This window comes from Pongo abelii, chromosome 1 (assembly GCF_028885655.2).
Source record: "Pongo abelii isolate AG06213 chromosome 1, NHGRI_mPonAbe1-v2.0_pri, whole genome shotgun sequence".
NCBI classification, from domain to species: domain Eukaryota; kingdom Metazoa; phylum Chordata; class Mammalia; order Primates; family Hominidae; genus Pongo; species Pongo abelii.
In genome coordinates this window covers 67474964-67488533 of record NC_071985.2, presented here as the reverse complement: position 1 = coordinate 67488533, position 13570 = coordinate 67474964, and the positions used below count along the sequence as shown (strand labels likewise).

At 44.4% G+C, this 13570-nt stretch overlaps 1 protein-coding gene across 1 annotated transcript; it reads right to left on the bottom strand.

Moving 5' to 3' along the window:
* Positions 1 to 3189: 3189 nt before the first annotated feature.
* Positions 3190 to 4262, bottom strand: LOC100454971 (transmembrane epididymal protein 1). Its single transcript, XM_003775477.5, has one exon. It carries the CDS (start codon positions 4260 to 4262, stop codon positions 3357 to 3359), a length of 906 nt encoding a protein of 301 aa, XP_003775525.2. The 3' UTR covers positions 3190 to 3356.
* Between the last annotated feature and the right edge of the window lie 9308 nt (positions 4263 to 13570).

The window sequence follows — 13570 nt, the reverse complement described above, 5'->3', positions numbered from 1 at the left end:
GAGCAACCATTTACCTCTCAATCCTGGGTATGCTTACCCAGTGACTTCTGTATAGCAGACACTCAATATATATTTTCTTTGTGAATAACTAGATTAGCAGAAAAAAACAACACCGTAGGACAGATTCTCTTTGAAGGACTCTTTGGAGATCATTTTTCACATCTGATAATCTGCCTCCAGTTTCATTGTTTTGTGAATCTGGGGTTTTTGTAGATACATTTTGTCCTTTATTCTCAATTTACACTGTATAGATCGTTCTGTAGATTGATTGGAACATTATTGAAGCTAATTAAAAAATTTAGAGAATTTAGCATTCTGATCAAAAAATTATTTAGATCAGAGTATGTGCTTTAGTTGGTAGCATTCCCAAAGAAATCCTCAATGGGATCCACAGCCCCTCCTCCCTCCCCTCCCACCTCATTAGTTAATTTGGATCCCTGTTTATTTCACATTCACTCGCCAAATTTTAACGGGAAACAAACAGCCCTAGGGCATGTTTTCTGGATGCTTGGGCAATTCTTAGTCTAGTTCTGGATTTTTCCTGTCCGTTCTCCTCTCCCACTTCTTTTAAACCCATTCTCCAGAGACTTGTTTACTGGGGTTGGAGAATCAGAAGCTTGGCCGGGGTGGTGTGAACCTAGTGCCCTCTGGTGGAATTTTGTGAGAATGACAAACTCCCCCAAAGCTTGAGTGTTTTGAGTTTTTTCTTGAGTAGCCTTTAGTGGGAGGACCTTTCTGTTACATCTTAAATCTAGTAAGTTAATAACATGCAGGCTTATTGCCTACACTGAATATTTGAAAGCTATTATGTTGGGGATATCACTTGATTACCAGAGGTTTATTGTTAGAATTAGGCTTCATTACAGGAAACAGGCAGCTAAGTGTTTGTGCTTTTTCATCACCTCCCATTAACGTGTAAGAGAGGTAAAGAGAAAAGGAAGGCTCCCAAAGAAAAGTAATTGAAAAAAGGCTAGGAACCAAGAGTAAAGGGGAAATGGCAAACATTAGAAGCCTTGGTCACAAACAAGTCTTATCCCCAGCCCTTGCTTTGGATCTGAGCCCAGAAATGTAAGACCCAGCCAGAAGTTGAGAGTCTGCCAGATTCTCACCCCCCGGGGGAGATGGGGGTCAGGGTAGGGGACAGAAAGTGTTGCATAAACACACTCCTAAGGGAGGTCTAGGGTGTTTACACTGTGCTGTTTGCTTTACCTGGGCTTTCTGGCTTGTTTTCTTTTCTTTCCTTTCTTTCTTTCTTTCTTTCTTTCTTTCCTTTCTTTTTTCTTTTTTTTTTTTAAGACATAGTCTCACTCTGTCACCCAGGCTAGGGTGCAGTGGTGCAACCTCAGCTCACTGCAACCTCCGCCTCCCAGGTTCAAGTGATTCTCCTGCCTTAGCCTCCCGAGTATCTGGGATTATAGGTGCGGGCCACCACGCCTAGCTAATTTTTGTATATTTAGTAGAGACAGGGTTTCACCATGTTGACCAAGCTGGTCTCGAACTCCTGACCTCAAGGGATCCGCCCGCCTTGGCCTCGCAAAGTGCTGGGATTATAGGCGTGAGCCACAGCGACCAGCCGTCTTTCTCCTTTCTTTCACAATTTCATTTTTTTCATTTTGAGATAACTTGCTTCTCCATTGCCATTAGCAAAGTCATTGTGGCCCAGAGGACACAGTCACACTTGCGTCAGACACACCTGCACTTAAATTCCTGTGTTGCCTCATACCAGCTGTGAGACTTGGGCAAGTCAACCTGCTGGAGTCTCAGTTTTCTAGAGACTCCTTATAGAAACATTTGTGAGGATTAAAAACAATAACAGAGTCAACTTCAGAAACAAGTTACTGGATTTTATTATACCCCAAAACAAGGAAGAGAGTGGGCACATTACTAAGGCAGTGACTCAGTGTTCAGGACTGTTGTTGTCACCCAGAGAGATTCACAAAACCTCCAACCTGTCCAGCAACGCATTTAGAAGAAACAGGATTAGGGAAGACTCTGGAAGCAAAGAAGCCTTTATTAAACATAACCATGATCCATACCCGGAGTATACATAGGAAATTTGGTAACTTGGATAAGGCAAAGTCTTTTCCCTTTAGGAGCCTGTACTTTAGTGGGTGAGGAAAAACCTTCTGAAAGAAAATGATTTCAGCAGCAGTATAAAAGAAAGTGTGTCACCTGTATGAGCAAACTAACAAAGCAGATTTAATGTAAGTGCCCAAGAGTTCCAAAACAAAGGAATCAATAAGAGTTCTGGAGAAGGCCACCTTGGGGATACTTGGTGCGGTGGGAGGTGGATGTAGGTTTATTCTGGGAATTGAATAACATGGTAAATATGTGACTGTAGGATGACTGGCTGTGATATGCAAGGAAAAGAAATTTGCAAAGACCCAAGAATGGTATCTGCTAAATTGCATGTGCAAGGGTGGTCATGGTGAAATAGGAAAGTTTGGGCTAGAATAAGAGTAATAAAATGAGAAGTCAGGAAAGTACCAAGCATTTGAATTCTATAAAAATGCTATAGCATTTGAATTCTATACAAATTTAAATTATGGAAATTTGAAATGTTATTAAGTATTTAAAAAGTCTCACTTTATGTGTAAAGTTTGAAATGAAGCCAATTCTTGAAAGCTGCGGAGAGAGAAGGAGGCAAAACGAGCATTATTTCAGCCTGTATGAATTAATTATAAATTCTATCATGCTATTTCCACATGGTGGCACCACTTTGGTGAGCACGTAAAGTACCCACTTCTCTTTATCAAGATGGCACTGGAATGGGTCCAGTTTTGAGTTGTGAGAAGTCTTTATTCTCTCAGGTAAAAGGCAATCTCTTGTGCCTGATGAAGCTAGTGACAGCATAACTGCTAGACTCTGTTCTCCTCCCTTCACAGCTCTTCCTTTTGTTGCATTCTCTTCCCCCAGTGGCTTTTCTTGCACACTAAGAAAAAGTGTTCTCCTGGTCCTTTTCCCTCCCTCCCGCAAATCCCATCAGCGTCTCTTTCTCAATCCCTCTCCCCTTATCTTCTCAGTAATTAGAGGCTCAGGGACAGAAAATGCACCAGCACGGGCATGGTGGCAGGCTCCTGTAACTGCAGCTAATCGGGAGGCTGAGGCAGGAGAATCGCTTGAACTCGGGAGGCGGAGGTTGCACTGAGCTGAGATTGTGCCATTGCACTCCAGCCTGGGCAACAGAGCGAGACTCCGTCTCAAAAAAGAAAAGAAAAGAAAATGAACCAGCAGACGGGACCAACTGCTAGCCTTCAAGGCCATTACCTTCACCAAGGAGGGTACCATGCTCGTGGCTGAGGAGCCCACAGGAGGAAGGTGAGGTGGACGATGTGCCAGCCACTGTAGGCCCTGTCTCAGGGGGAGCTCTTTGGAAGGAGGAGAGCCTGGTCCTCTTTCTCTGACTGCTCCACTTCCTGTAGCAACTTGTAGAGGGCTCCTGGAGTGCTTGCATAATATGGAGCTTCTTTGGGCCCAGTCAGCTTCAAGCTGGGTCTGAAACAATGATACCAAAAGGAAGAGAAGCCATAGATTCCCAACAGGAATGAGGCATTGATCATCACATGCCAGCAGAAGAAGGTGGTGACAAACATGATGTCACTGATGTCATCGTCCTGCCATGGGTAGCCAGAGACAGGTCTGTATAGAATAAAGCCTGCCTGCATCAGCCAGGAGCCCATCATCAGGATCAGAAAGGTCTCCATCAGCTGGAGATGACACATGTTGGGAGCCCACAGCTCTGCAGTCAACACCAGCAACAGCAGGAACACCACCAAGATGAGCAGAGAATGAACGTGCAGCTCCACCCCTTCTGAATCTTTAACGTGTGACAGCATCAGCAGGAGGAGCTCGTAGATGATCAGGACCAGGGTACCTTTTTCTAGGCCCACACACCTCTGAGGCAGCACGTTCTTGCTCATGAAGTCCACACAGCCATTAAGAGTGAGGAGGATGAACATGGTGAGGTGCTGCCACTCTTTGGGGTACATGAACCTTGGTGGCAGCTCCCTGTTCATCAATATCAACCCTCCTTTAATGCAGCTGACCTCATAGACTATCAACAGGGAGCCGGTCGCCATCTTCAACAAACTTCCATAGGCTATTTTCCACAGCCTAGCACATCTTCCCTTATTCCTGGGAGGGGACGAGGGATACAGGAGAGAGTCACTGAATATTATAGCTTTGGAGATTACTACTGCCTGATATAGTCCATATAAGAACAGAAACAGCCCTGGATACACATGACCAATAAAGTTTCCCATGGAACCATCAATCTGTCCACTGAAGGAGAGAAGTGCGATACTCAGGCACAGCCTCACTTTATGCAGCCACTTCAAGTTCTGGGCTTTGGAAAGAACTGCCTTCCACCTACTTTTATCATGTCATCGCACCCACTGCTCTCCCACAAAGAGGAAATGTTTCTCAAGACAAGCCTACACATTCGGTGGAATATGGCCTATCATTCCATTCCATTCCGGTACATTGGGAATGCACTGGCTTCTGCCAAAGTAGTTGGTGAATGGGCTTTCAGAGGATCCTCTTACAGCCCTTGAGGTGCTTCTGGTTACACTCATCCCTATGTCCCATGGCTTCCTTCCTCTTGTCCTGCCCAGAGCTTGGAGGAGAAAAGGAGAGGAAAATGGAGTGGGTTGCCATGATGGTATCTAGCATGACATGGACACTCATAAACTCTTGAGTATGCTTCAGTCCTTCTTAGACATCATTTTGGTCCAATTGTAAAGTCAAACATTTTCTTTATGGATACATACTTTTGAACATTTGGATATATAGTATAGCACCCATCTGGCTTTTCTACTTATCTGTGATAGACACATCTTGAAGACCTCCAAGAAAGCCCCCTTCAGCATCCCCCCGTTACCCGCTCACATTCCCCCAACCACCACCACTTCAAAATTTCTACTGGCCGGGAGATGAATCTGAAAAGCCACCCCTGGGTATTGATTTTAGGGGCTGTGGTGATTTTGTAGTAGTGTCAGCATAACTGAGCTTGAACCCAGAATTTCCTTCCCAATGTGGTTCCAAATTAGGTTTGGCTACAGGTGGAATTTACATGAGAATCTGAAGGCGGAAGTGAAGCAGCAACCTAAGAATACTCCGAAGGCATAGGGTGCTGGATACTGCTGTAGCTCATGCATTGTGTCACTGTCCTGCGGGCTCACCTCCCAGATGAGCAGCAGCCAGGCCTAGAGCTGCCCCGAGCTACTTCTGCAGGTTGCCTGCCATTGAAGTATGAGATAGGGAGAGGAGGACATGGGCTCCAGTTTGTCCTGGTAGGTTCTGGTTTTGGTTTGTTTTTGGTCTTCCCTTGTTCATATAATATGGTTCTTGCTGACTGCTGCCGCCTCAACCTGAAATGACTTCAGGTCCCCCACACAGCAGAGAGAAAACAGCTTTCCGTAGATATTGTCACCTGATCCCATGTGTAAGGTCTAGTTTCTATCAGGCATCCATATCCCATCGCTCTGCTTCCATCAGCCATCCCTAACTGATACAAGGAAGTAAGATGAGTCCTGAAAATGGAGATAACACTGAGAGGAATCACCCCAGTGAGCTGGTATTGGCCACTGATATTTTAATGTGAAATAGCCACCAGCTTCCTTTCTCAGTGATTACTTGGTGAGTGTCTAATGCATCTAGGAGGACAGAGTTCTAGGTATTGGGTAACAGCCCTCCGAGCCTGAGAAAGGGGAATGGTGGAGAACAAGGTACAGGGAATGTGAAGCATCCCCAGGCACAGAAGTGGTTCAGGGTTTATTGCAGAGGGTCCCTGCAGCAGAAGTTTCTCTGAGGGCAATAGGTGTGCTGAGGCGAGTGGAAGTTCATCGCAGATGATGAACCTTGCTGACTCAGTCCTCTGCGTAATCATCCATGCTCACACTACAAGCAATGCTGTAAAGCAGAGGCAACACCTGTGTGCTGATGGCGCCCCCAGTGGGGAGGAGGAGAGTTTACACACAGGGCACAGTGCTGCCTCTGAGCCCACTCTCCCATCCAAATGCCTAACATACACTTTCTCAAGCCCACTTTATGCCAAAAAAATTAGATATCTCTTTCTGCAGTTGAGCGTGGCAATAATTCATACTTCTTCTTGCAGTTGTGAGATCTGGTGTGGCTGGGGGTCGAATGCGAAGGTAGGCTATAAAAACAAAACAATTCTGCTTTCTGAAGGAATTCACTTTGCTTATTTAATTTTAATTTTTAGGTGTTCTTATAGAATTAATATAGAGTCATTGTAGAAGAATCAGGTTTTTTTTTTTTTTCTTTTTAAAGACAAATTCTCACTTTGTTGCCCAGGCTGGTCTTGAACTCCTGGGCTCAAGTGATCCTCCTGCCTTGCCTCCCAAACTGCTGGGATTGCAGGTGTGAGCCACTGTGCCAGCCTTTTTTCCCTCCCTCCCTCCCTTCCTGCCTGCCTGCCTGCCTTCCTGTCTGCCTGCCTCTCTTTCTTTCTTTCTTTCTTTCTTTTTCTTTCTTTCTTTCTCCCTTTCTCTCTTTCTCTTTATCTTTCTCTTTCTTTCTTTCTCTCTCTTCCTTCCTTCTTTCTTCTTTCCCTTTTCTTTTCTTTCTTTCTTTGTTTCTTTCTGTCTCTCTCCCTCCCTCCCTCCCTCCCTTCCTTCTTTCCTTCCTTCCTCCTTCCTTCCTTCTCTCTCTCTCTCTTTCTCTCTCTCTTTCTTTCTTTCCATTTTGTTTCTTTCCACATCCCTTCAGTACAACATAAATTATATAAGCAAAAAGAACATTAAAAATCATCTGTAAGGCCAGGTGTGGTGGCTCACACCTGTAATCCCAGCACTTTGGGAGGCCGAGGTGGGTGGATCACTTGAGGACAGCAGTTCAAGACCAGCCTGACCAACATGGTGAAATTTCGTGTCTACTAAAAATACAAAATTAACCGGGCATGGTGGCACATGCCTGTAATCCCAGCTACTTGGGAGGCTGAGGCAAGAGAATTGCTTGAACCCAGGAGATGGAAGTTGCAGTGAGTTGAGATCACGCCATTGTACTCCAGGCTGGGCAACAAAAGTGAAACTCTATCTCAAAAAAAAAAAATCTGTAATCCCACAACCTGGAGGTGACCATTGTCACCAGTGAGGTGTAGAGACAGTCTTCAGAAGGCAGCATGAGGAAGTGGAAAATACATTGATATGAAGTCAGAATCTGGGTTCTAGTTCTAGTTTTCTCTTGATTTCCTGAATGTCATACCCTTATCTACAAAAAGTGGGTGTTGGACTTAATTTTTCCTACAGTGAAAATAAAAAGGCATAGATGTTGTGACACAGAGGTGAGCATGTTTGTCTCCTGTCTCCTTCTCCCTTTTAGTGAACTATTAAAATACATGGAAGCACTGTAAACCTGAATGCTCAGAGGAAGGAGATTCAAAGAGAAAATCTGAGAGCAATACTTCTGAATGAATCACAGAGAAGAGAACCTCAGGGACTCTCCTTGGTTCTTGGATTTGTCCTGGGAGAAGCCAGCAGTCTGTTGCTCCTCCAGGAGCCGTGGTGTTCAGGCCTCAAGAATAAATGCATTTGGTCACTCTTTTTTGGTGATGTGGTGGGGGGTGCAGTATATGGCATCTATCACAATGGTTACTCTTAATATTGTTTCTTGAATCTCAGGTTTGTGGTCCACACAAGGTGGAAGTAGCAGAGCTTATTCCAGCTCTCACACTCATTTCCATAGCTGCTCCTGGCAGCTGAGAGCTGGGCACCAGTGGTCAGAAGAGGAGGGAGAACAGCAGCACTGACTCAACAGCAATGGGAGGTTGAATGTGGCATGAATGCAGGACATGCAGCCCCACTTACGGTCCTGTCTGGGATGTTCACTCCTCGGCCTTGGCCAGACATCAAGGCTACACACAGTTCATTAAAACATGAACATCCTGATTCCAGGACTTTGAAGATAGGAATCGCCCATTCCAAACCAGATGCTGCCCACAAGCAGCTGAGCAAGGAGCCAAAGGTGGTGAATGATTAGCAGAACTGCCAGACAGCTCCAGAGTCTGTGGACACGAAGTACCTGGAAAGCTGTTTAATGGGTGTGATATTATGATTATATACATGTTGGTTTTTGTCCATGGCTCCTAGCTCATATCTCCTTAACCCTGATACAGTCTTTTGTGATAATGTTGGGAGCACTTTAGGCTTCAGAAGCAGACCTCAGGAAACAGAATCTCTCTCTCTGACCTTCTCCGCCCCTCCTTTCACTTGCCCAAGGCAGGACCTTAATCTGATTGCAGGTCATAAGACCTTCATTCCAGAGAGGGTCATGCCCCATACTCTGGAGGAAGGAATGCTGCATGGAGAGACCAAGAAGAATCTGAACAGACAGGCCTTCCTGGGTTTCCATCATACCCTTTTTGTCCAATCACATTTTGACATAGTTGTCCATGCATCATTCATGGACAATCAATGAAGTCTCCTTAAAAGGCCCAAAGGGCTGGGAGTGGTGGCTCATGTCTGTAATACCAGCACTTTGGGAGGCCAAGGCGGGCGGATCACTTGAGGTCAGGAGTTCGAGTCCAGCCTGGACATATGGTAAAACCCTGTCTCTACTAAAAATACAAAAATTAGCTGGGCGAGGTGGTGCACGCCCATGATCCCAGCTACTCGGGAGGCTAAGGCAGGAGAATTGCTTGAACCTGGAAATGTAGGTTCCAATGAGCTGAGATCACGCCACTGCACTCCAGCCTGGGCAACAGAGTGAGACTCCATCTCAAAAAAAAATAAAAATAAAAAAGTGCAAAGACCAAAGAAGTGTTGAGAGAGCTTCCAGGTAGCTGAACAGGTGGAGGTTCCTAGAGAGTGGCACACCTATGGAGGGCATGGAAGCTCTGTGCCCCTTCCCCCATACCTCGCACTAGACATCTCTTCATCTGTATTCTTTGCAATATCCTTTATAGTAACTTGGCAAATGTGTTTCTTTGAGTTCTGTGAGCTGCTCTTGCAAATTAATCAAATCCAAAGAGAGGGTTATGGGAACCCCAACTTAAAGTTGGTCGTCAGAAGTTCTGAAAGCCCATACTTGCAACTGCTGTTGGTGGGGGGGCAGTTTTGGGGATTGAGCCCTCATCCTGTGGGATCTGACGCTATCTCCAGGTAAATAGTGTTGGAATTTAATTACCAACACCCTGCTGGTGTCTGCCAGTTGGTGTGTGTGAAGGAAAACCCCCCAAATTTGCTTACAGAAGTCTTCTGTGTTGAATTCTGTGGTGTGAGAGCAGAGGAAAAACACAGTTTAAAAGTTTTTCCTAAACAATGGGAAACTGAGTTTCCAAAAGTTGCTTGACCATGGGCATCCAGGAGGTCCCTCCTTGCCCAATTGCTCCATGGCGAGACTCCCCCCAGACCTGCCTCCCCGCCTGCCGCCCCACATTCCTGAGGGACCCCAGATACAACCACTGCCTTTTGTCTGGCATCATGAAATGCAAGAGTACTCAAGAATGTCCTCAGGAACCCAGTAAACATTGGATTTCCTAACTGCTGTGGACCCTTCTGAGTCTGCAGGGCTTATAAGGGAGTATAAAGACAAATTATTTCCGTCTAAGAGCTTACTGTTTAGTTGAAGGCACAACACCTCTACACACACATGCACACGTGCACACACATACACACACACATTAGGGAACTATTTAGACTACTTTTTAGACTACTTCTGTTTCATAGAAATCAAATGTCACATGTAAATTTAAATTTTCCAACCCCCACATTCAATAAGTATAAAAAAGGTGAAATTGATTTTAATGAGATTTGAGCCAATATATCAAAAATACTATTTCAAAATGTAATTAATATAAAAGTTGTGAATTACTTTTTTTGTTTTTTTTTTTTTTTGAGACAGAGTCTTGTTCTGCCACCCAGGCTGGAGTACAATGGCACAATCTCAGCTCACTGCAACCTCCATCTCCCAGGTTCAAGCAATTCTTGTGCATCAGCCTCCCAACTCCTGGGATTAGGTATGTGCCACCACACCTAGCTAATTTTTGTATTTTTAGTAGAGATGGGGTTTCACCATGGTGGCCAGGCTGGTCTCAAACTCCTGGCCTCCCGCGATCCACCCACCTTGGCCTCCCAAAGCACTGGGATTACAGGCATGAACCACAAGTTGTTTTATTTTGTTTTGTTTTTAAGAGACAGGGTCTCACTCTGTCACCCAAGCTGGAGTGCAGAGGTGCAAACACAGCTCAGTGAAGCCTCAAACTCCTGCGCTGAAGCTATTCTCTGGCCTCAGCCTCTTGTGTAGCTAGGACTACAGTTACACACCACCACACCAGCCAATTTTTAAAATTTTGTGCAGAGACAGGGTCTCCTTATGTTACCCAGGCTGGTCTCAAACTCCTGGCCTCCAGTGATCTGCCCACCTTGGCCTCCCAAAGTGCTGGGATTACAGGCATAAGCCACCATGCCCAGCCTGAATGAAGTATTTTATATTTCTTATTTCATACAGAATCTTCAAACTCCAGTGTGTACTTCACACTTACAGCCCATCTCAATTTAGACAAGTTCTCAATATCATTATTATTGTTATTATTATCTTAATATTATTATTATTTTCAATATTATTCCAAGTTCTCAATAGCCACATGTGATTAATGGCTACTGTGTTGGATTACACAGATATTGGATGGGATTGAATGACCTGTTGTGGGAAATATCCATTTTAAAGTTTCAGTGAAAGAAGCAGTTCATTGAAGAGGTAGAAGTTTGATCAGAAATGGCATCTAGAGCACTACACTATAAACTTCTTAATGACTGTGGGATTTTTCCCACAGACTATGATATTTTTCAAAGGGATATTTTAATTTAACTCTGTTTAGGAGGGGCATCATCGGCAAGGCCAAGTACACCTTAGGAAGACAAGGTCAGAAGGCTGGAGGCTTGAGAAGGTCATACAGAGAGTGGGTCCAGGGAAATCAGAACAAGGTCAGAGATAGGTCATCTGCTCATGTTTCAAACTTTCATCTTATTTCAAGTAAGGGTTACTAAGCCTTGGGATTTGTCACTGACTTACCAAAACAAGGCTTATAAGAGCTGGAAAACTTCCTGCTGCCTGCACCTGCACCACCGGCCCAGGCACTCAGGTGGAGGCACAGCAAAAAAATTAAATCAAAAAAGAAAAAGACAAGACAAAGAGAAAAAAATAAAAGAAATGGAAAGCAACATTCTAATTTTTTAGTTCAAGAGTCATATATCCTTTGGCTGAGCACGGTGGCTCACACCTGTAATCCCAGCACTTTCAGAGGCCAAGGCAGGTGGATCACCTGAGGTCAGGAGTTCAAGACCAGCCTGGCCAACATGGCAAAACCCGGTCTCTACTAAAAATACAAAACATTAGCTGGGCATGGTGGTGGGTGCCTGTAATCCCAGCTACTTGGGAGGCTGAGGCAGGAGAATTGCTTGAACCTGGGAGGTGGAGATTGCAGTGAGCTGAAATCGTGCCATTGCACTCCAGCCTGGGCGACAGAGTGAGACTCTGTTAAAAAAAAAAAAAAAAAAAAAAGAGTCATATATCCTTGATTTCACCTGGAACACTAGCTCATATTTTTTCTCTTCAAAATTATGTATAATGTGAGCTTTATACCTCCATTGCATAACCACGACTTCGTTTTCACCATTTGTGTAATTGGTTTCAGGTGCTTTTCAACAATTGCATTTCAATAGCTGCAAACTTCTTTTTCTTATGGAAACTTTTGGCAAGGTGGAAGCACATACTCACCCTACCTCTGTTATTCGTTTTTTTTTTTGGTTTGAGACGGAGTCTCACTCTGTTGCCCAGGCTGGAGTGCAATGGTACAATCTTGGCTTACTGCTACCTACGCTTCCTGGATTCAAGCAATTCTCCTGCCTCAGCTTCCCAGGTAGCTGGGACTACAGGTATGTGTTACCACGCCAGCTAATTTTTGTGCTTTTAGTAGAGACAGGGTTTCACCATGTTGGCCAGGCTAGTCTTGAACTCCTGACCTCAAGTGATCCGCACCCCATTCGCCTCCCAAATTGCTGGGTTTATAGGTGTGAGCCACTGCACCTGGCCCCTATCTCTGTTATTCCTTTGTCTTCTCTTATGACCATGCTATGAACGCATAACCCATGGCTGAGGACAGAACTCAAGCTCCCTGAATCTGTTTTTCCAAGATCATTTTTCTTCCAAACCAGAATATGCATCCCCTAGTTAGGAGTTAACCTTTGCTTCCTTTTGTTCAGGATTCTTCATTCTGCAGTTTGGGAATCTCTCTAAACTTCAAGTTTCATGTGGAAAATACAGCTATGTGACCACCAAAAAGTCTCACTCCCTTCCACAGGTAGAGCGGTGGAAGGGGGCTGCCCAGGCAGGGACTACATTTCCCAGCCTCTCAGAGACTGAGCTTGAGCCAGTGGAATGTGTGTAGAAGTACTGTATTCCACTTCAAGGCATGGCCCATGGAAGCCTCCCTCCTGATCCCCATTTCTTTTTTCATATCTGTTGGCTGAACATGGAGAACTGGGGGGCTCTGCAGAAGGGCAAAGACACAGGATGGGTGGACCCTGGCTTCTGAAAGACTATGTGGAAGGCTCTCTGCCAACTAGGAATGCTGGCATTCAACTTTATGTATAGGGATTAATAACCTTCTATTGTGTTAAGCCAATAGGATTGAAGGGTTTATCTCTTTAAATCAGTTAGTTAATACATGCTGTCTACCATTTGTCTAAGAGGACCACAGGAATGTCAGATAAATGCAACTTCTGGCCATCAATTATGACCAACTACCTGAAGGGTTGAGCTAATTATTCCCACCCAGTCCTCTCCTCTGCCTTCACTATCTCAGGTCTACGATATTTATGTGCCCTGTCTAAGTCACCTGCTTTCTGGGGCCCAGAAACCTAAGTTCACAAAGGCTTCCTTATGACTATAGACCTAGAGCACAAGAAGTAAATGGCTGTGAAGCTGCTTCTTCTCAACAGTATCTGCTTCATTTTATTTTTTTTTTTAATTTTAGATTCGGGGATGCTTGTTTGTTACATCGGACATGGGTATTACATGCATCATGGTGGGGGTTGACCTTCTAGTGTACCCATCACCTAATATTGGACATTGTACCCAGTAAGTAATTTTTAAACCCTGTCTCCCTACCCCCCATCTCTTGGAGTCCTCAGAGTCTATTTTCTCTATCTTTATGTCCATGAGTATCATTTGTTTAATAACAATCGTACTCATGGACATAAAGATGGAGAAAGCTCCCACCTGTAATTGAGAACGTGCAATATTTTATTTTCTGCTTCCATGTCAGTTCATTTAGGATAATGGCCTCCAACTCCAACTATGTTGCTGGAAAGGACATGATTTTGTTCTTTTTTATGGCTGCATAGTATCCCATGGTGTATATATGCCACATTTTCCAATAAACTGTTGGTAGACATTTAGGTTGGATCCATTACTTTACTTTTTGTAAATAGTGCTGCAATAAACACATGAGTGCAGGTGTCTTTTTATATAATGCTTTCGTTTCCTTGGGTAGATAGCCTGTAGTGGGATTGCTGGGTTGAATGGTAGTTCTGTTTTCAGTTCTTTGAAA